Source organism: Podarcis filfolensis (assembly GCF_964270895.1).
Source record: "Podarcis filfolensis genome assembly, chromosome: 5".
Taxonomy (NCBI): Eukaryota; Metazoa; Chordata; class Lepidosauria; order Squamata; family Lacertidae; genus Podarcis; species Podarcis filfolensis.
Genome location: NC_139608.1, coordinates 81,808,388 through 81,828,729, shown reverse-complemented (window position 1 = coordinate 81,828,729; position 20,342 = coordinate 81,808,388). Strand labels below are relative to the sequence as shown.

Below are 20,342 nucleotides of genomic sequence, written 5' to 3'. Positions count from 1 at the left end.
GCCACATTTGGAGGGCCACATGTCCCCCAACCCTGATATCATGCTGTCCAACATTTCTCCTGTGAAAATAAGGATGTCCTATTCAAATAATTATAATTATTATAATTATTATTATACCCTGCCCATCTGACTGGGTTGTCCCAGTCACTCTGGGCGGCTTGCAACATATATAAAACCATAATAAAACATTAACTATGAAAACAAATCCCTATATACGGATGGCAGGTTGGGTAACTCCATACCCTCCAACATTTCTCCAATGAAAATAGGGACGACGTCCTAAGGAAAAGCAGGACATTCCAAGTTCAAAACATAAACCGAGACGTTTTCTGTAACTCAGGAACTGTCCCTGGAAAACAGACACACTTGAAGGGTCTGCGATATAAGTAAATAAACAATCCTCAAGCCAAGGTATTGGGCTTTACTACATAAGGGCAAACTGTGTCCATGCCATTTCAATGGCTAACTGCTATCAAGTGACTTAAGGTAAGGGTGGGGCTTTAGCACCTTACTATGCCCACAGCCTGGTTGAAGCAAGGCAACGTTGGATCAACTCCAGATGCCGCCAACATTATCCAGAAGACTGGAAAGACTCCATGACATTGCAAGTCCAAGCCACAAGCAGTCAGGTGCACCTCAGGTCACCCTGACCTGGGTTCTGAAGGTGCAGTGCAAACACACCTGCTGGAAACATCACAAAAAATTCAGACGATTATGCAATCAACCAGTAACCGCAGACATTTCCTTCCAATGCCGAAACGTCCAACTCCACAGTGCAAAATGAACATAAATAGTACAAATAGGCAGTGTTTTATGGGACCTTCAACCACATGCCTGGAATGTGAGGAGGGGGCTTTCCCCCTTTCCCTCCCACCTTGAGGCCTTTCCTCTGCTGTGCTATATTAGTGGGATCAGTTTTAGGACTGACAACTAGTTGTGAACCTGAGCATTTGATTACTACACAGTAAGGGGAAGTTGTGGCATGACAGTAAAGGTAAAGGATAAAGGGACGACTCTGGGGTTGCGGCGCTCATCTCGCTTTATTGGCCGAGGGAGCCGGCATACAGCTTCCGGGTCATGTGGCCAGCATGACTAAGCCGCTTCTAGCATGACAGTAGAGGCAAATTAATCTACTGTTTTCTTATCTCTTCGATCCACCGCCATCAGTTTTCTGTAAATCCTGCCAGTGCAGAAGTCCTTTGGAGTCTAATTTATTTTTCTTTTAATTTACAGGTGTGTGTACTTCTGAATGCCAATGATACCCAGGTAGAAACCATTTGGTTACTTTTGGGTAGTCCTGTTTTGCTTCCAAACAGATAATAATAATAATAATAATAATAATAATAATAATAATAATAATTTATTTATACCCCGCCCACCTGGCTGGGTTTCCCCAGCCACTCTGGGCAGCTTTCAACAGAATATTAAAATACAATAATCTATTAAACATTAAAAGCTTCCCTAAACAGGGCTGCCTTCAGCGTGGGTGGTCATGTGATCACCCATGCTCACAATTAGAATGATTATGAGCCATCTGATGTGCTATTCCCTGCCTTTATACACTTTATATCACAATGTCATGAGGAACAACCCATGTATAAGAATTCATCTAATTCCCCAATATTTTTTTCCCATTTTTAGATACAAACCAGGACCCAAGTTAAGGGAAGAACATCAAACACATTTATCCCTAGATCACACAAGCAAACAGTACTTCTTAAAATTGTGCAGTTATACTTTTAAAAACTGACATCAATAATTCAATTCATATCTTTAATAGAGAAATCACTAGTTATATATACTGTATTTTTCGCCCTATAGGACGCACTTTTTCCCCTCCAAAAATGAAGGGGAAATGTGTGTGCGTCCTATGGGGCGAATGCAGGCTTTCGCTGAAGCCTGGAGAGCGAGAGGGGTTGGTGTGCACCGACCCCTCTCACTCTCCAGGCTTCAGGAGAGCCGCAGCGCCAGCCCCACAAGGTCGGGGGACAGCCGGGAGGTGGAACGCCGCCATCCCGCTGTCTCCCGATGTGGTTTGGAGGCTGACGGTGGGGAGACGTGTGCTTCTCCCCGCCGCCAGCCCCGCAAGCTCCGGGGACAGTGGGGAGGCGCAGCGCGTCTTCCCGCTGTCCGCGGACCTGTTCTGCAGGCGGGCGGCGGGGAGAAGAGCGCTTCTCCCCGCTGCCTGCCCCGCAAGCTCCGGGGACAGCTGGGAGGCGCAGCGCGTCTTCCCGCTGTCCCCGGACCTGTTCTGCAGGCAGGCGGCGGGGAGAAGAGCGCTTCTCCCCGCTGCCTGCCCCGCAAGCTCCGGGGACAGCTGGGAGGCGCAGCGCGTCTTCCCGCTGTCCCCGGACCTGGTCTGCAGGCGGGCGGTGGGGAGAAGAGCGCTTCTCCCCGCTGCCGGCCCCACAAGCGCCTGGGGGGGGAATAATTTTTTTTCTTTATTTCCCCCCAAAAAAACTTGGTGCGTCCTATGGGCCGGTGCATCCTATGGGGAGAAAAATACGGTATATTACTCTGCTCTGCTGACTGAGCTATTCCAGCTACAAGTAGGAATTCACACAGTTGAATACTTCTCTATACAGGGGGTAGGGGGCCCCTGCACATAGAATGGCTATGTAGACTCTTCCCCCCCCTCCCCGACTTACTAGTTGTTTTTTAAATGTTCAAGACAAATTTGGGTTTCTTTTTTTGATTTTGTAGGAAGGAACACTCCGTTATGTGCGCTCCCACCTGCAGTTTGAAGTGGTACTTCCAGACAAAGGTTTATCACCTCTCAGTGAGAACCAAACTACACGTTATACCACACCAATGGTTTATCTTCTGTCTATCCTTAAACTTAATGCAGCCACAAGGAAGGAGAGGCTGCTAATTTGAACAGGGAAGTGGCTTAGGGATTTTCAACTCTGTTTCCCCATCCTATTGTGCCAGTCTAAACCACATACCCCCAAGCTGCTATTTGAGAAGAAATAATAAAGCAGGCAACTGTATTCCACCCACCAGCAAAATGTAAGAAAAGGGTGAGGAGGGAAGGGATTGGGACAACAGTGCAGGAAGTGTTAAAATGCCTCCAGGTTTCATGTGAAGTCCAATTAGCAGTTCCTTTCCCTCACTATAGCTGCATTTAGTAAAAGCAAACAGGGGAAGATTAATGAACTACTAATCTCCTGATGCAGCATGCAGTGAGAATAAAGTCATGGGAACTAGGCCCTTATGTTCAAAATGATGCCTCCTTTAATAATAATAAAAAAACCACACTGTATACAATACCAGCATGCTTTGCCAGGAAAATGGCCACAACCTCTCTCTTTCCTTTTTCTCTCTAGTATGTTCATTTGTATGATTTGCAAGGAGGAGGATTTTATGTGGGAGAGATTCAAGCATTTGACATCTTCCCACAGACACACTCGCAATCTGAAATGGTGCAGCTCAGCAATGGATAATGTGGGTCTTCTTTGGCTGATCTGCTTCTCCCTCTTGTATGGAAGCAGTGCCTTAAATCCCAGTCAGCTTTCCTCCACCTGCTGCCCTCCAGATGTTTCAGACTGCAGTTTCTATCATCCCTGACCATTAGGCACATACTCCCTGAGGATTATGAGAGCTGTTTTTATCACATATTTTTTTATGCTGTGAACCCCCCTGAGATCTAAAGATGAAGGGTGACACTAACTAACTAACTAGCTAGCTAGCTAGCTAGCTAACTAGCTAACTACGGTAACTAAATAAATAATGGAAACAACTACAACTACTAAAACACCACAGAATGATTAGCACCTCTCCAGGAATCGTTGGGGGAATTCTGTGGAGGGAGCCACGATAGTTACATTAATATAAAGCTTATAAAGAGGTCTGTATTGTAGAATATGCTCCCTGTCCCAACATACACCCTTAAAAGTACAACTCTGTTTAGAAAATCCAGGTGTCTTTGAAAATCTCCCGCTTGCTTTCCTCTGCCCTCTGCCAGACAGACACTCACAGATCTGAATTTGTTTGCTCCCAGGCATAAAATCATTTCTCCACACGGCGGAAACCAACCCTCACATGACTAAGATGTGTGGGATTGAAAGCAAGGGGTGTCACCCAGGAGTGAGCAATCTTATTTATTTTTATTTTTTGTTTCAGCTACTTTGTATTTCCTTTCGCACATTGGAGGGCCGACCGTTCCAAAATATAGTGAAAGTTTTTGCTTTGTTCCATCCCCTGTTGGAAATAAACCTTACCCATTCTCCCTTTCTTCCCTTTCCATTATACCATGGCATCAGAAACCTTAAAGTGCAAAGTATGCACAGCTAAACAAGTTATTTGGGCAGTAACAAGGCAGAAAATCAAATAAGCGGGGATTGTGTAGCCCCTTTAATAGCCAAAAAAATACAACAACAATGAATGAAATAACATAATTTCCTGATTTTTAATGACACCCCAAAATACAGCCAGAGGTGCATGCCTCAATTTGCCTAATGTTAAAGGGCCCTGGTTGGGGCTTTCTAACATATTGAGAAGATGGAGCATTCAGAAAATTAGAAAAAAGAGCTCTCACAAGAGAGGAAACTGAATGCATGAAAGCATACTAGGCATTCTCCAACCAATACTGGTCTGAAGCTCATATAGCTGAACAGTGACAAAGGAAAGTTAGAAGAAAAAGAAAACAAATCAAGTTTTGGTGAAATGAAGACAGCCCAATGGCCATGTATTTTGTAAATGTGTACAATTACTCAACCAAGAGACACATTTTAATGATATGAAATGTATATTTAAAACAACAGACCAGAAGGACACATATGCCTTTCAATGTCAGTAATGTTAGCTAGAGAAAGGCAGTAACACAACCTACACAATATACAACCTGGCCAGGAAACATCAACAATATATGGCATGTTCAAAAATAATGTTCGACTGTGCAATATGTGTTTTCAGTTTTGAATGAGAAGGCTTCTTTTCAAAGATAATTTATGAAGCGTCAGCTATTAACTTGCTCAGGGGCTTAGGGAGGGCAGCATGCCAGGAGGAGTGCCATCTCTGCAGTTTCTCTTGGACTTTAAGCACAGCACAGTAAAGCACAATTCAGCCACCCTGTACTACTGATGGTGAATGAGATAAAGTGGAGATGTGTGACTCTCCAGATTTATCAACAACTCTTCGAGAGACACTGCAGGGTTAACTGCCTGGGCAAGTGGGACATATAACTAAGAGCCCACTCTGGCTGTAGAAATTGCTAATACTGCTGGACATTCAAAGGGTGGAAACTTGTTCCTACAACAGAGTCCACGAGGATGACCTGGCAGGATGACCTGGCAACCCAAAGAAGAACTATGGGTACTTTGTTCAGTTCTGTAACTTTGGGATCAGGTGCTCAAAGGAAATACAGGTAGTGCTGGTAATCATCTCCGAACAATTTCTGGGTATTTGCTGACTTCTGGACTTCCTTAAATATGTTTCTTGAAACAAACAAAGGAAAGCACTTGAATATATTTATTAATATATATAAACATAGAGAGAGGGACGCGGGTGGCGCTGTGAGTTAAACCACAGAGCCTAGGGCTTGCCAATCAGAAGGTCGGCGGTTCAAATCCCTGTGACGGGGTGAGCTCCCGTTGCTCAGTCCCTGCTCCTGCCAACTTAGCAGTTCGAAAGCAGGTCAAAGTGCAAGTAGATAAATAGGTACCACTGCGGTGGGAAGGTAAACGGCGTTTCCGTGTGCTGCTCTGGTTCGCCAGAGGCGGCTTAGTCATGCTGGCCACATGACCCAGAAGCTGTACGCCGGCTCCCTCGGCCAATAAAGCGAGATGAGCACCGCAATCCCTTTACCTTTAAACATAGAGAGAGAGAGAGAGATAGGAAACTCCTTCAGATCTATCTAGCTACCGTATTTGGCTTTCCTTTCTGAGGAGCCAGTTCTCTTCAAAAATATACATTTGTCATCATATAAATAGGGACGAGTGTTACAGCCCCAACAAATCTTCCTTTCCAAAAACTCACATTTCCATTTCCCTTCCACAAAAAGAATCTCTTCAGCAGGAAAAGGCTATTGCTGTTATTTACTTAGCAAGTCAAAATGAATTTTAAAGCTTCAAAATACCCCATAGCTTATGATAGCATCCTTTCCAAGTAAAACCAGTTTGAAATGATGGCAATTCGTCTGCTGGAAGATCACAGGCACTTTTAGGAAACTCTGAGCATTCTACGACTTAACTACACCCTCCCCCCAAAAACAACAACTCAGAAATTAGTAAGTAATTGCACAAGATGCAATGCATAAAGCATACTTGAGCCCCCACCTATTTTGATGGGATTTAGATGCACCTAACTTTCTCAAGGTTGCATTCATAATTCTCAGCATAGCAGTGTTATTTCTGTCATCACACAGACACACATACATCCCTACTTCATCACCACTTTCAAATTAAAAATAAAAATGAATCCACATTTGCACAGCCAGGTTATGCCATATCTTGGGGGAAGCAGGGGAAGCCGATAGCTGAATGTCAAATCATGACAGCAACCTAGCAACCATATATATTTAAAAGGTTTGGGTGCTTTTTGTGTAGCTGGGTGCCAGGAATAGCTGAAGCAGATCTATTCTTCCATTCGTAATCCAAAAAATGTGAAAAGGGGAAGGGAGAAACTCCAGCTGCTGGTCTATTTTGGAGGGTCCAAATAGCCTGTCAGATGCCACGTTAGCAAATATAGAGCATTAACACTGTTTTAGCTAAAAAGCATTCTTACAAGGACTGGGGTGGGTGGGTGGGGATCCTCATTATACTCTGTTTCCTAACCTTCAAAATGGGATGGCATTTGAAGCATATTTTACCTTCTGGGTAGCTATACATAAAACTGGAAGGGGAAATCCTAACAAGGCAGCTGTAAGCCACATTACACATCGTTTGGAGTAATCCCACTGAGCAGGAAATGGCTGTTGGCTTCACTGTTTGCCTTGACAAGAATCTCAAATCCACAGTGGGGAAATATATTTATTAGGACCTACCCAAGCATCACAAAATAACAATCAAGGTTTTGAGTTCTCCAGAACTCTTCATCAGGCTATGTATTAAGCAAAGGGGGAGTGGGAGGGGGGTGAGAACGAAAAAGTTGGCATGATGTTAAAGTCCTTAGCAAGAGTCAAGTCATCCCTTTACAGGAAGTTGGCAGTGAAGAGGCAACACTTTGCTTCCCTGAGACGTCCCTTTTGAGCTCTTTCTTGATGGATTTTTTGTTAAAGCTGACATGCTTCAGGTTTTAGTGGGCCTCTAAAGGTTGAAGAGGAAGGGAGATGGCAGGGTTGGCGCTGCTCACATTCACTGGGCTGATTCACACATATCTGCTCATCACTTGATGAGAAAGGAGACGTTTCACATCTCAAATGCAACTGAGTCCATTCACATGCCGAGCTGCACATCTGGCAATGGCATGCGTGCGCAAATGGGCCCAGGGAGGGACAACCAAGAGGGTGTCACCAATGCAGAAGGATAACGATTAGCCAAGTCAACAGGTTCACACAAATATATATGAAAAATGAGCTGCCTTGAGACAACTTTGCTATTTTTTCACCTTTCAGCAGTGGTCGCCCCCATCGCCCTCAGGTGTATGGGGAACAGAAGCAGCACGAACCAAGAAATCTTGCTTATACCATGTTCCATCATTTGCCAGATTTGATGGAGAACCTTTGGCCCTCCACATGTTGCTGAACTACAACTCCGGCCACCCCCGGCCATTGGCAATGCTTGCAGAGGCTGATGGGAGCTGTAGTTAAGCAACATCCAGAGAGTCAAAGGTTCTGCATCACTGGTATAACACATGAAACATTGGTGAGAGGTGTGGATTTTCCGCGGGTGTTGGTTTTCCAGTCTTATTTTTTTACTTCTAGTCTCACAGCAGCAGAGACCTACACCCAGTGAGCAGGAGATGGAGTCGGGCAGCAAAACGCAGCGGCTGGCTGACTTGCTCAGTGTAGCTCATGGCTCAGTATGGCTTGTTTTGCGTAAGTGGTATGGGACTTCTTTTGCTCAAGTGGAGGGCAGAGGGCTCTAGAGGCAGTGTCTGTACATCATGGGACTAGGGCTACAATCCTGAACAAAATGAGGCTGCTTAAATCCTACCAAAGTCAATGGGATAGGAGTAACCCAACTATGCACAGGATAGCCACTGACTGACCCAGTCCAGAGAAATTTACATAGCAATCCTTTGCAAGTCTACAGAAAGCTAATTCTCACTGTGTTCCATGTGCTTGCTCCCTAATAAGTGTGGTTTAGGACTGCAGTCCTAGTTGTGCTTCCGTCCCACTGAAATCAACAGCACAAGTTAGTTGTGAACTGCCATTTCAGTGGGTCTCAGGAGTGAGAAGCTTGCTCTGGATCAGGGACAATATTTCCAAGACCAATCCTAGGTCGGCTGTAGCCCAAGTATGGGAGCATAACACACAAATGCAGAAGTAAATTCCATTGAAATCAATGGGGGGCTTGCACCCAAAGTAACTGGAGAGACCACAAAATATTCGGCCCACTGAAATCAATCAGCACAATCCTGTGGGAAGCCTTCCTGCACAAGCACCAGCAAAAGAAACCCCAGTGGTGTGCTCCTCTGTAGCTCTCTGCTTCTTTCAACGGAGCTTGCATGGGAGTAACTCCTCACAGGATTCTGCCCAAAATGTGTTTTCGGACAGCCGAAATCCCAAATGTCTTCAGTTAATGGAATGCAATGGGCAAGGATCCCATGGATTTCAGAGAGGGTGAGATACTCAAAATCCTGGCTCCATCGACATTTGTGTGTAGATTCAGACCTGTTTCCTCCCACCACCTATTGCTCAGTTATTTTACTTGACAGTTTTCAGCAGTCACCTTAAGGGGGGCAATGTGGCCAGGTCTCTTCCACAACAATACTTCTGGCAAGCTATAATGTTTCTGCCTCTACAGTGCTTATGGGATTCTCCCTCCATGGCAGATGACAATTCCACATGGGTTCTGCTTACAAAGAAGGCGGGAAAGAGCCATACAGAATGGCTCAGTTTGAATTCTGACCTTACAGGGAGCAAGATTTTGATTAAGTGGGAAGAAACAGGGGTGAATGAGAAGGGGTGGCAAGTGTGTGATTGTTTCAGGAATATTCGCCCATTTAAATGTCTTCTTTGTGTTCTGTTTACATCCATTTTCACAGTCTGCCATCACTTGTGGCAAGTATTGCAAATGGCAAATCCCGAATTCCCCCTTTCCTCACCAAAACGCATTCACTGTCATTAGATTTAACATGAATGGGCAGTAAAACTCTTGAATTGGATTATACATATTTTGAGTTACCATTTGTAACTTTGGGGGCCACCAAATCCATGTTAGCTAGTTTATCCATTGATTTGTTACCACCTATGGCTAAACCAAACAAAATGTGATTTGGACATAGCAAAATCGACAGTACTTGCCATTAGAAAGTCAAACCCATCGGAGTGCAAGAGAGACCTGGCAGCAATAATAGAGCAAATTGGGTAGCAAGTTTATTACTGCCAAGGTATGTTTCCTTCTCAGCCTGTGTGAGGTGGGGAGGAGTAGCTGAAGCCATCATTCGACAAGGAAAAGAGGAACCACCACCACTGTTCTGAAGACTCCCTGTCCACTTCAGACAAAAGAAGTCTCAAGCTTTGAACCTCAGCTCACCCATGACCACTACTGAACTGCTGGCCGACACAATTTTATCCAGAATCTGAGGCTATTGCCTTTTGAGGATTTCTTTAACTTTTCATGCAGCAGCAACAACAAAGGCCCACTGCTCTCCTAGTACCAAAGAAGCAGGAGGCAACCTGGGGCAGCAAACACACAACAAACAACTCTTGCAGAACTGATGATGGTTAGAAGGCAGGAGGTTGAATTACTGTCATTGTGTTAGAGTAACAATAAACCTTTGATGTTACTATGACTTCTATTAACGCTAAAACTCAATATATGGAAAACAGTATCAGAAGAGGAAGAAAGGGAAAATGGAAGGGGGTAATGAAGAGAATAGTAAACAACGGGGCATGGGGAAAACATGGAGAAGGGACACAGTAAGTCAGAAAGGACTAAAAGAAGTGAAGGAAAGAAAATGAATCTTCCCATCCCTTGCAGTTTACTTGGGACTAAGGCTGCAGTTCCCAAGGACTGAGCTGCATGTGACATTCAAAAGCACTTGCTCTCCTAAGCAGATGCCCTCAAGAATGAAGCCTCTGAACTCACTGGGACCCATTTCCCTGTCAACACGCAAAGGCTCCAGCTGCAGGGTTGCAATCTTAACATACAGTTTATTTGTAAGTTACCCTGAAATGAGTTGCAAATAACACCAGGGATAGAAGGGCCGCTTCACACATTCTGCAGGTGTAAACCCTCACCTTCCCCCCCCCCACTCCACGGCCATTCGCAGCTCCCTGGAGAAGACAACTGCAAGACACACGAATGTGCGCGCTTTGCACGACCTCAGCTTCCAGCCCCGCACTAGGCAACGTGTGAAGCGGCCCTCAAGCGGGAGAACCCGGGAAGAGAAACGTTACCTTCTCCTTGCCCCCACAGTGGCAGCAGACGGTCCACAGGTACTTGAGGGTCCTCCAGAGCAGGATAATAAAGAGTCCCCCGAAAAAGGTGACCATGGACGAGGCCAGGAAGGCCCACCACATGCGCTGCCCGCTGTCGCAGGGGACCTCCATGGTCATGGGGATGATGACCGCGTTGATCGCCTTGGCGGGCGCCGAGGAGGAGTCCGCGTTCAGGTTGCTGCTGGCGCTGATGGGGCTGTTCATCTTAATGCCGCCGCTGCCGCCGCCGCCTCCTCCCGAGTAGTAGCTACTGGAGCCGCTGGAGCCGCCGCCGCCGCCGCCGCCTCCTCCGCCGCCGCCGCTGCCATTTGCCATGGCTAACAGCGGGCAGGGCGCGCCGCCGGGGCCCCGGGGAGCTCCCGCTGCTGCTGCTGCCGCCGCCAGCGCCCTCGGCCAAGCCCATCCCCAGCCATAGCGCTGCTCTTCGGCGGGGAGGCGCGCAAGCCGAGCCTCAGCGCACGTCCAGGCAGGCGGCCGCCGCTCGGCACCTCTCGCTCTGGCGCCCTCGCCGCCGCCTTCCAAGATTCCGGCGCAAGAGAACCGAGCGGGAAATAAAGGCGCCGCCGCCGCCGCCTCCTCCCGGTGGCCAAATCAGCGGCTCCCCCTTCCCCCCACCCCCTCCCCGAAATCAAGCCAGCAGCCACCCCTCGCGCCGGCACCTCACGACGCCCGCCACGAAGGGGAGAAGGCGGGCAGAGGCGCGCAGGTCCCGGCCGAGATCCGGGAGTCGTCCCTTGGTCGCCTCACGATTTGAGCGCCAAGGCGGAGAGCGACCCCTCGTCAGTCGCGCCCTCTCTCTCTCTCCACCGACCGGAGAGTGAGCCCACGCAGCCCTGCTCGTTCGGCGTCTCCCTCCGGCAAGTCCAGCCCCTTCCTCTCTCCTAATTCAGCCTCCTCCACTCGCCCAGTCGGGCTTGCGTCGTCGCTGCGGCGGCCGCCGCCTCGCCTGCCATCCTCGGCTGCTGCTGCTGCTGCTACACGGCCGCCTCCTCCTCCTCCTCCTCGCCGCCCGTTAGCAACGCGCCCAGCCCGCCGTTGCTGCGCGCCTCAGCTTCCCGGGCAGCTGGCGTAGGAGACTCGCCGGGCGCGCGGGAGGAAAGCGGCGCCTTGTGATTCGGCCGCTGAGGAGGCGGCGGCGGCTTCGGCTCCCCAAGAAGAAGAAGGGGCTCCCCTCACGGCTGGAGGCCGAGCACGGACGGCTCCTGCCGGGCCAAGCTGCTGCCTGGTCTCGGGGCTCTCTCCAGGCTCCCCCTCGCCTCCTCCCAAACGGCCCTGCGCGCTTCTCGGAGGCTGCCTCGAGCAGATGGAGGCGAGCTAGAGAGCGACGCGCTTTACAGGTAGCGGCGCAGCAGCGGCGGGAGGAGCCAAAACGCAGGCGGCCCGTGTGACCTGCCGCTTCAACAAGTCCTCCTCGCACCACACAGAGAGAGAAGGCGAAGGGCTCCGCGCGTTGCTTGGACGCGGAGCAATTCGAGGAGGCGGCGGCGCAAGAGGGACGCGCAAAAAACCCTGCGCGATCCTGGCACTTGCTGAATGGCGTGACGCACTGGCTGTCACTCTCTTCTCTCGCTCACTCCCCCCCCCCTCGCTAATACGGTTGGAGTCCCAATACACCGATGTTTTCCCAGCCGCTCTCTTTTTCTCAGCAGATCTCAGTTACTTGCATGCCTAATGGTCGGGCCGGGGAGGAAGAACCCCAAATGGCAAGAAGGAAAGGCGGCAGAGCAGAGAAATCGGCCTCCCGCACCCCGGCTCGCCTGTTTGCCATTCATTCTTTCTCTGTTTTCCTTCGTTCTCCATCGGAGGAGCAACGAGGCATAGGGAGCAGCCCGAGAGGGACACGATCCCCGCCGATTAAAGGCTGCTCTTGAAACCCAGCGTTCGGCTGGGATGGTTGGCGTTGTTGTTGTTCTTTATCGCGGCCCAGATCTGAAAGCAATCTTTGGCTGAGGGCAGGGAAGGAGGCCGTGGGTTCTGGGAAAATGAACGAAAGCAGCGAGCCGGATCTTGTGCCAGGGTTGAGTTGCAGAAACAGGTGCTTCGCGATGCGAGGGGGGGAGGTTGTTTTGTTTTGTGCGGGCTTTTGTCGCTCTCGCTTTTAAAGCGAAATACCCACCAGGATTTTTTTTTTTAAAAAAAACCATCTCCGCGAATATGGCTCGTGGTTTTAAAATTGGCACAGATAGCAGGGTGGGGAGAGAGTGACAGAGAGAGAGAGAGAGACTGACTTAATCCCAAAATGCAACAGAAGCAGCCTGGCAATGAAACCTACATGACATGCAGGGGGAGGGGAGGAGAATTCCAGGAGAAAGTAAAGCCCATTGTCAACGTCACAGCGACTGGATTCAGCCCGAGTCTCCCCTCGCGCGGAATTCCCAAGGCGCAAAAGCGAGTGCGCCTGGAGACCATTTGCACACGCGTCCCTCCGCGCCATCCGCAGAGACCTAGGCAGATCCATCCTCTCGCTCCCTCTCTCCAGCGGTAAACACCGCCGAGTCCGGCTGTGCACTGACGGACATGCTCTCCTGTTCGTCATATGTTTATAGCTCCTGCATAAAGCCACCATTATAAAATAATCGTTACTTAACCTATGACACAAGTGGTGTCCATTTTGGCATCTGTCACCGGGTTGTTTTTTCTTTCGCCTAAGCTGTCAGCCACTTGGGACTTTTACAGTGTTCCCTTTCGAATTATTGTGCAAAATAAAATAAAATTATCTAATCCCCCCCCCCCGCAGACAGGGAGTGCAATCCAGTGAGGGGTTCTCCTGCACAATCCCCACTGAAATCCCATTCATTTCTATGGGTCAACTGCCCATGAGATTGCACATCCTGCTGGCAACCCTGACTCAGTTTGTTTTGCTCCCTTCTATGCAGGTCTACTCAGAAGTAAAGTCCATTGAATTCAAGGGGACTTACTTCCAAGGAATTGCATCGTGAGCCAATCACATGACTTTACAGTAGCATGTCTCATTAAAGGTAAAGGTAAAGGTACCCCTGACTGTTAGGTCCAGTCACAAACGACTCTGGGGTTGCGCGCTCATCTCGCTCTATAGGCTGAGGGAGCCAGCGTTTGTCTGCAGACAGCTGCCGGGTCATGTGGCCAGCATGACTAAGCTGCTTCTGGCGAAGCAGAGCAGCACACAGAAACTCCGTTTACCTTCCCGCCGGAGCAGTACCTATTTATCTACTTGCACCTTCACGTGCTTTCAAACTGCTAGGTTGGCAGGAGCTGGGACTGAACAACGGGAGCTCACCCCATCATGGGGATTTGAACCGCCGACCTTCCAATCAGCAAGCCCTAGGCTCAGTGGTTTAGACCACAGCGCCACCCATGTCCCCGCATGTCTCATTAGAGTACAACTAATAGTGGTACCCATAATGTTGCTGAGCTAATAAGGCTGTGATGCCTTCAAAATTGTGAACAGGTAGAGAGGAGTTGTCTTAGCAAAAGGAACCATTCATCTCTACCCTTTTTCTATAACGGGACTATGATGACACCCAGCTCTTTTTCTCTCTGTCATCATCTAAGACAGGTAACACTGTCTTAGATAATAATGGTGTGGCTGAGGGTCAATAACCTGAAGCTGAATTTTGACAAGATATAGATCCTACCGAGTGGTGGTTCCTGGGTCAAGGAAATGGTGAGGTTGCCTATTCTGAATGGGGCTGCACTTGCAGAGAAGGAGCAGGTTATTGGTGTGAGAGGGGACGTCTCTTTTTTCATTACATATTGTATGCATTATGGTTATGATGTTGCAACTTACACTGGGTCTATGGCAAAGGGCAGGATATATAAACTGCGACTGTAACCTACTGGTACTACTAAAAATAGTAAGGATAACTGGGGCCTTATTCAGTCTGCTCTTTATGTATACCATTCAGGATGTCCCGCTCACCACTCCTAGAAGGGCTATTGATAGGAAATGGGGTTGCCAGCAGTAAACTCCCATGCCCAGAGGGTGTGGAGATGGTGGATAATAGCCTTGGTATGAATTGATAGCTGTCATGCAATAGCATCTGGTGTTCAGCAGCTTGTCAAAATCAGAATAATATTCACAAGTCTAAAAGAACAGTGAAACGCTGGTGTTAAAATTCATGTTTAGATTTTGAATTTAAATCCCAGAATTTTAAAACTTTCCCCCATTTTTCTGCTTTTGGTTTGGTGGTTTTTTTGGGGGGGGGGTGTCATTCAGCTCTCTTGGACAGTGTGACACACCAGTAGGGCAGCAGTGGCTGACAAGGAGCAGCAATGCGAGGACTTTTAAGACTGACCATACAAAAATAAAAGGAAAGCCAAATACAGTGGTACCTCAGGTTAAGTACTTAATTCGTTATGGAGGTCCGTTCTTAACCTTAAACTGTTCTTAACCTGAAGCACCACTTTAGCTAATGGGGCCTCCCGCTGCTGCCGTGCCGCCAGAGCACGATTGCTGTTCTCATCCTGAAGCAAAGTTCTTAACCTGAAGCACTATTTCTGGGTTAGTGGAGTCTGTAACCTGAAGTGTATGTAACCTGAAGCGTATGTAACCCGAGGTACCATTGTAAACTTTAAAATGCAGGGCTTCTGGTTTGGGCCAGCCTTTCCCAAAAATTAACTAATGTTTAATTTGGTATTAGGTATGTTATTGCAATGATTCCCAAACTCCACCCCCGCCCATGGCCCACTTGAAAATTGCTGAGGGTCTTGACGGATAACCCAACGAGTTTTCTGCCTGTTGTAGCCGTTGTAACACACTGTGCTAGATGTTCTATGATTTGGCTTCTAAATTGTATTTTTACAGACAAGTCATGAACCACCTGAATGAAGCTTGTGGATTATTGTGGTCCACAGTCCACGTTTTGGGAAGCGCTGCACTTATTAGATATTTCTGCCCTTCTATCATAAAAACTCAAAACTGATCACACCATTTTCAAACTCTATGGCTGCCATATTATACCCAATAACTTGAGAGCAAATTCCATTGAATTCAATGGGAGTGTACTTCTGAGTAGATGTCCATTGGATTACATTATAAAGCTGCAGTCCTATGCATACTCACCTGGCCCATTAAACACAGCAGGACATGCATAAGATTGTGCAGGACACAACTCAGAAACATTTCAAGATTTTTAAAACAACAACATGCAAATCCCAATAAGGCTAACATTCTAAATAAGCACCACCCCACCCTGATACACTGAAAGCTGAACCAACTTACAGGATTTCTCTCCTCTGCACCAGTTAATGAGCCCTAGGACTGAGAATCAATAAAAGAGGAATGCAAGGAGATAAACTGTGAATTAATAACCAGCTGTTAAACTAGGTCCCCTCTGCTTCTGCTCCTTCAGCTCCAAGGACATTTTAGCAGCAAGTAGACAAAAGGGCATTGCTTTTATAATCCTTGAATGTGGCTTCCGGGATGACAATTTTTGTTTTAAATTGACATGGTAGTAACCTGGTAGCCCTGTTCAGCAGTGACCGTACACTATCTAATCTGCCATGCAGTTGTGCATGATTTGGTCCCCACTGAAAGGCAAAGGCAGCTCACTCACTCCAGCTGCTATTTAAAAAGGGGCAAAAGAAGCAAGAGAAAAAGAAGACAGTGGGAAGACTGGGGAACTTCACAAGTGGTGTTGGTTTCAGAAGGACTTCTTTAGACTGGCGGCAGTGGGGGAAGGAAAGACGGTTTTATGCTCTTTAAATAAACAAATGTAACTGGGATGAAATAGCACACACATTGTGAAATCTCCCTCACAAACACCATGGAGCTCCTTTGATGAAGGGTGGGGTGCAAACTTCATCACCTCTATATGCATATTTCTATTGATTCTCTTGTATTCAGTTCAATGCTGCTTCTTCAAGACAGCCATAATCCACATTAACGTTTTAAATATTTGAATCATGGAACTGTAGGCTTGGAAAGGGTCCTCAAAGCTCATCTAAACCAACGCCTGTTGATGCAGGAAACCCACAACTCCCGCATGCTTGGACATCCAGCCTCTGTTTCAAGATCTCAAATGAAGGAGAGTCTGCCACGTCCAGAGGCAGTCAGTTGCATGGTTCTTCCCAGCGTTTAGTCTAAATCCTTCTAATTTAAACCCTGGTGCTCACTCTGAAGCGTGCCCCACTGTGTTCATTGAGGCTTACTCCCAAGAAAGACTGTAGCTTGGGAAGCGCTTAGCTTTGGCTAGGTTGAGCTCTACCAAAGTAATTATTCATTGCCAATTAAGTAGCATCTGAGCACTTCAGATATTACAGATGAACGATCCTATTAAATCTGCCATGAAAGCGCACAAGAGGCATATATAGTTGATAATTGGTAAAATAGTTTTCCCCATCTTTATTTTCTACAAGCATAAAATCTTAAACCATGAAGTATTGAGATCAGGCTCAGCTGAGAGCCCAGTGAACAATGGAAAAGTGTTTCTCAATCATTCTTTTAGATTCCCATGGAGGTTTGCCAATGTGTTTTGCTCAGCTCTTCCTCCCCTCCTTCAGCAATTGAATAAAATAATTATTCTCATGTGAGTCTCTGCATTAATATTATGAAAAATCATTTTATATTCTAATATGGTTACGCTCAAATTACCTATCCAGACTAGGGGTTCAAATACGGTACCTGGCTGATGTCTTAAAATAGTAATGTTAACTAGATGCAGAAGCATTCAAATAAATTAGACTCTAGAAACTATAAAACCAGTAGAAGCATCCACGTTTCTACTTACAATATACTCGGGATGTAACTGAATCATTGCTGTTCCACAATTAAGTGCCTTAGGGTGCAATAGCCAAATCACTGCACATGCAGAAGTTCAGAGCCCCTGAAGTTATGGGAATGTTGCAGAGGTGCTATAACAAGTATTTAGGGCTTTGGGCCTCAGGCTGAACTATTCTGAAGGCAAACAAAGAAGGCACAATTTATTTATTTAATTTGCTGCTGCAAGATATGGTGCCGCTGACCCAGATGGCTTAAGAGGGGAACCCACAGTTATTAGTAATGATAATTAAATGGATATTTCATGATCAGAGGCAGTGTACCTCTGAACACCAGCAACTGGAGGAGGGACACAGCCTTAATGCCTTGTTTGTGGGCTTCCCAGAGGCCACTGTTGGAAAAAAAAGAATGTTAGACCAGATGCCAGACCTTTTATCGTCTGATCCAGGAAGACTCTTCTGATGTCTTAAGTGCCACATATCCTGAATGGATCCATCATTAGACTAAATCTGGGGTGGCCGTGTTACCTGGCTCCTGAGAGCCCTGCTGAAAGATCTCATATCGATATAATAATTCTCCCTTGATACGTTGTGCATCATGTCCCAACAGCGTCCAAGCAATGTTTGCTCCATACCTTATTTAGCTCTTAATGCCTGGCACCAGCTTTTGTTTAAAGAGCTTGACCAGCTGTTACACGGGAGGGACTGAGTGGGAAGGGAAGCTTGTGGGCCCCACACCACTGTTTGAAGAATGGTCTGGTTCCTTGCTACAAAGAACACGGTTCCTCTGTGCTAAGTGCAATATGGCATCTGTCAAATGTGCGTGCAGGGCACAGCTCTGCCATACTAGAATTAATTTAGAGCTTCCTAATGTGAGTTCGTCCTGCTTTCTTTCATGCACTGTCCTCCACCAAATTCTCTGTTATCTTCTCTCTGTTGCTCCTTTTTCTTTTCACAGTGTAGCAAAGCAGTGCTAATGTGGCCAGGGAACTGCAAAGCCACCTACTTTGTTGGTATCTTTGTCAATGTGATGAACCATAGAACAGTAGAGTTGGAAGGGACCTCTAGAGACTTCTAGTCTGACCCCCTACAATGCAGGATTTTCAACTAAAGAATCCATGACAGATCTTCTTAAAAACCTCAAACGAAGGAGAGTCCACAAAAGTTCTACCTGACCCTTAATAGAAAGCTCCTTTCTTGTAACTTGAATCCATTGGCTTATGTCCCATCCTCCGGAGCAGGAGAAAAAACTAGCTTGCTCTGTCTTCCACGTGACAGTCCTTTAGATATTTGAAGATGTCTATCATATCTCCTCTCAGTTGCCTCTTATCCAGGCTAAAAATACTGAACTCAAACTAGGTGTTGAGCACTGTCTCAGGCTGAATGCTCTGCAATGGAGAACAAGAGCAAATAGGTCAGTTTCCTGGGTTCTTGAAAGCCTACATACCTTAATTCTCTTACTGAATGTTAGAAGAGCTGGACGATTTTAAAAATAGTATCGCTGCATGTGTTCAAAAAAATAGGATGAGTTTTGCATTTTATTCTGCCCATTCTAAAGCACGTTGGGATGCATTGAAAGGGTTAGGAAAGAACTCATCTTTAGAGTTCCCTCTTGTGGATATTCTGTGTACAGAAAAATTCCACAGTGAATTTAAAAAATATTCCTCAAAATGCAGTCCTGTATACTGTCAAGCTTAAAGTTGCAAACGCTGTTTCTTAAATCATATAAACTCCAGGATGTTGTGGAGAAAATACCAATCTAAGCTGGCACATATTAACATTAATATTTGCTTTAAAACACATTTTTATTCTATAAATAAATATTTATTCTATAAATAGAAGCCTCATGAAGAAACATAATATCAATTTATTTGTTCTTCTGTCCAGTAAGTATTCATTAGTCTTGCTGAATAACCAGGATCATAACCATGCCAGCTTCTTCCCTAAATGTTCAGTTATCATTTGAAAACAAAAGCATAATGGCACAAATTGATGCCTCCTCACTTGAGAGGCAGTGTGGTTTGGTGGTTAGAGTGTCAGGCTAGGGCTGAGAAAATGTGATTATTATTATTATTTTATGTGCTAAAATACATAACACAGGGCAGCCCTAAGTAAATTAGATCCCTACTCAGCTATGAAACTCACCTTGGACCAATCACTATCTCTCGGGCTAACCTACATCACAGGATTGTTGCAAGGATAAGAGAGAAGGCAGGATATAAATGTGATAAATAAATATATGCACAAAGCTCTGCCTGCACCCCACTCCCCACACATGGCAATATTGATCTCCTTTACCTAATAAAGGAAGTATGTGGTGTAGTGGTGCCAACTTGAATAAAATATTGAGGGGGCCAGGTAAGCCCCGACTTGCGTTATCAATCACGAGACACAGTGCATACACATCATTCGAATGGTAATGGCCATTAACTTGGAGGAGGGCTCAAATATTTTATTGTGGGCTCTAGGAGTTGGCTGCTATGACCTGGGGCAAATCAACACTCCGATGGAAGGTAAAGGTAAAGGGACCCCTGACCATTAGGTCCAGTCGTGACCGACTCTGGGGTTGCGGCACTCATTGGCCGAGGGAGCCGGTGGACAGCTTCCAGGTCATGTGGCCAGCATGACTAAGCTGCTTCTGGCGAAGCAGAGCAGCACACGGAAACGCCATTTACCTTCCTGCTGTAGCGGTACCTATTTATCTACTTGCACTTTGACATGCTTTCGAACTGCTAGGTTGGCAGGAGCAGGGACCGAGCAACGGGAGCTCACCCCATCGCGGGGATTCGAACCACCGACCTTCTGATCGGCAAGTCCTAGGCTCTGTGGTTTAACCCACAGCTCCACCCACGTCCCTGGAAGGTTAGAGCATACCAAATTAAGCTTAAACCACCTGGCCGCCTGTTGTACGTTGGATGCTTTTGTACCTACACAGACCCACAACATGAGCAATGTGAGCACATCATCTGGGGAAACAAGGTGGCATTCCTGCTGATTGCTCGTGTGGACAGGTGCCGTACACGTTGGAAGACAATTTTAAAGCAGAGCTAACCAGATGCAGTAAGTGCCGTTGAGGTCACTGGCCACCCCAGAGAACACA

At 46.8% G+C, this 20,342-nt stretch overlaps 1 protein-coding gene and 1 long non-coding RNA gene across 16 annotated transcripts in view; one reads left to right on the top strand and one right to left on the bottom strand.

The window, feature by feature from the left end:
• LOC310762901 (calcium-activated potassium channel subunit alpha-1) overlaps positions 1 to 13,615 on the bottom strand; it is a 564,221-nt gene extending 550,606 nt beyond the window's left edge. For all 15 annotated transcript variants that reach the window (XM_083614569.1, XM_083614564.1, XM_083614572.1 and 12 more), the window contains exon 1: positions 10,505 to 13,615. In XM_083614569.1, the coding sequence (XP_083470695.1) occupies positions 10,505 to 10,861 (357 nt within the window). In that variant the 5' untranslated portion in view covers positions 10,862 to 13,615. The remainder of the gene's footprint in view (positions 1 to 10,504) is intronic.
• On the top strand, positions 13,526 to 15,666 carry LOC310763011. Its single transcript, XR_014548361.1, has 2 exons — positions 13,526 to 13,576; positions 13,608 to 15,666. It is a non-coding gene; the product is annotated as an uncharacterized lncRNA (long non-coding RNA).
• Positions 15,667 to 20,342: the final 4,676 nt, after the last annotated feature.